Raw genomic sequence first — 2,077 nt, forward strand, 5'->3', positions numbered from 1 at the left:
TGGCTGGAGATCCTGGCTAGAACCTGGCTAGACTGCTGATCAACTGAACACTGTCTCCGTGTCATTCCTTCTTCGCTGGATCCGTCCACACCTTTGGGAACCCCTGGACCTGCTGGGGTTGGACCCCAACAATTGGCACCCAACGTGGGGCACGAACCCATGACCCTGAGATTAAGAGTCTCATGCTCTACCGTTGATAGCTGTTTACTACTTGGAATCAGGGAAGTGCCCGGAGTCCTGCCGCTGCCATGAACATGTCGGCCCCCAGCGCACTCATGAAACAGCCGCCCATTCAGTCCACGGCTGGGGCTGTCCCGGTCCGCAATGAGAAAGGTGAGATTTTGATGGAGAAAGTGAAGGTGAAATGTTATGTGTCGGGAAAGAGGCCAGACTATGCCCCTATGGAGTCCTCAGATGAGGAGGATGAAGAATTTCAGTTCATTAAGAAAGCCAAAGAACAAGAAGCAGAGCCTGAGGAACAGGAGGAGGATTCATCTAGCGACCCCCGACTACGGCGTTTGCAGAACCGTATTAGTGAAGATGTGGAAGAGAGATTGGCTCGACATCGGAAAATAGTGGAACCTGGAGTCGTAGGAGAAAGTGACTCAGAAGTAGAAGGAGATGTTTGGCGCATGGAGCGAGAAGATAGCAGTGAGGAAGAAGAGCAAGAAATTGATGATGAGGAAATAGAGTGGCGCCGTGGCATGATGCGTCAACGAGCACAGGAGAGACAAAATGAAGAGATGGAAGTCATGGAAGTGGAAGATGAGGGGCGTTCTGGGGAGGAGTCAGAATCAGAGTCCGAGTATGAAGAGTACACAGACAGTGAAGATGAGATGGAGCCTCGCCTTAAGCCCGTCTTCATTCGAAAGAAGGACCGAGTAACAGTTCAAGAACGTGAGGCTGAAGCATTGAAACAGAAGGAGCTGGAGCAGGAGGCTAAACGCAGGGCCGAGGAGAGGCGCAAGTATACACTCAAGGTACTGGGAGTGGCTGTGAGGATTGAGTGCAAGGAGTATTGTACGTAGGTTTGTCTGAGAAGAATAAGGAAGTCTGACAGTTGAATTTTTCTCCCTATCCAGATTGTAGAAGAGGAGACCAAGAAAGAGCTGGAGGAAAACAAGCGATCCCTGGCTGCACTGGATGCACTGAATACTGACGATGAAAATGATGAGGAGGAATATGAGGCATGGAAAGTTCGGGAACTAAAGAGAATCAAGAGGGACAGAGAAGATCGAGAAGCGTGAGTAATGATCCTAGAATTTAATACTGCTAATGACACAGGTTCCTAGAATGGTTCTGAGGCTCAATACCTACTTGGGGTTCCATTCTAGCTTTCTTTAAGGTCCCTGCAACTGGGTAAGTTTCCATCATTGGAATGTGGCTGTTACAATAAAAGCAAGGAAGAGAAATATTTTTGTCAGTGTTTCTCCATGATAGAATGCCAGCAAACAAAAGGCAGCTGGGGTACGAGATGTATTTGAACGGCCATCTGCCAAGAAGTGGAAAACTACTTAAAGGTCAACTACTTATTCTTCCAGCTGTGGGACACAAGGGCTATCGAACTCTATTGCATGTTTATACATTGAATTTTGAAATTTTGGACAGTCTTACAGTTAAAGACATCAATCTAGTTGTAAAGCACTGGTAGAGTCTGGGTTTTCTATATCGAGCTTTGCATTCTTGGAAATTGTGTGTACAAGTGACACCTAATAAATACTTTTTGGTTATGCTCACATGCCACCAAGGTTCCTAGTGACACTTCATTTTTTTTTAATTAAAAAAAAGAAAAGCAAGCTGAATTTTGGGGAAGGATGAAGGGCAGTCATGGTAAAGAGATGGAAGTTATGGAAGCATGGGTCTACAAAGTCATTAGAGAAAAATATTATCTATGTCTTTACATACATACATTTGGATTTAACTTTAGCAATTGTGGGAAATAGTGGTTTTTTTTTAAATGTTATGATTAATATAATCCCATGAATAACAAAATAATATCTTTTAAAATCTTGTAGCCCTCTCTATATGTATCCTTCTGTTTTTTATGTACACTTACAAATGCATGCTTACTATAAAT

The 2,077-nt window shown here is 44.2% G+C and overlaps 1 protein-coding gene across 1 annotated transcript; it reads left to right on the forward strand.

Annotated features, from left to right (window-relative positions):
* Positions 1 to 102: 102 nt before the first annotated feature.
* LOC102255626 (microfibrillar-associated protein 1) lies at positions 103 to 1,386 on the forward strand. The gene is made up of 2 exons (XM_005876786.2): positions 103 to 980; positions 1,083 to 1,386. Exons 1-2 carry the CDS (start codon positions 249 to 251, stop codon positions 1,245 to 1,247), a joined length of 897 nt encoding a protein of 298 aa, XP_005876848.1. The 5' UTR covers positions 103 to 248; the 3' UTR covers positions 1,248 to 1,386.
* The last annotated feature ends 691 nt before the right edge of the window (positions 1,387 to 2,077 follow it).

The sequence above is a fragment of the Myotis brandtii genome, unplaced genomic scaffold, assembly GCF_000412655.1.
Source record: "Myotis brandtii unplaced genomic scaffold, ASM41265v1 scaffold499, whole genome shotgun sequence".
In the NCBI taxonomy this organism is placed as follows: domain Eukaryota; kingdom Metazoa; phylum Chordata; class Mammalia; order Chiroptera; family Vespertilionidae; genus Myotis; species Myotis brandtii.

Coding starts and splice junctions, on each gene's coding strand:
- LOC102255626 (XM_005876786.2), top strand. CDS start 249: ATGAACATGTCGGCCCCCAGCGCACTCATGAAACAGCCGCCCATTCAG. Junction 981..1,082: donor GGCGCAAGTATACACTCAAG/GTACTGGGAGTG, acceptor CTCCCTATCCAG/ATTGTAGAAGAGGAGACCAA.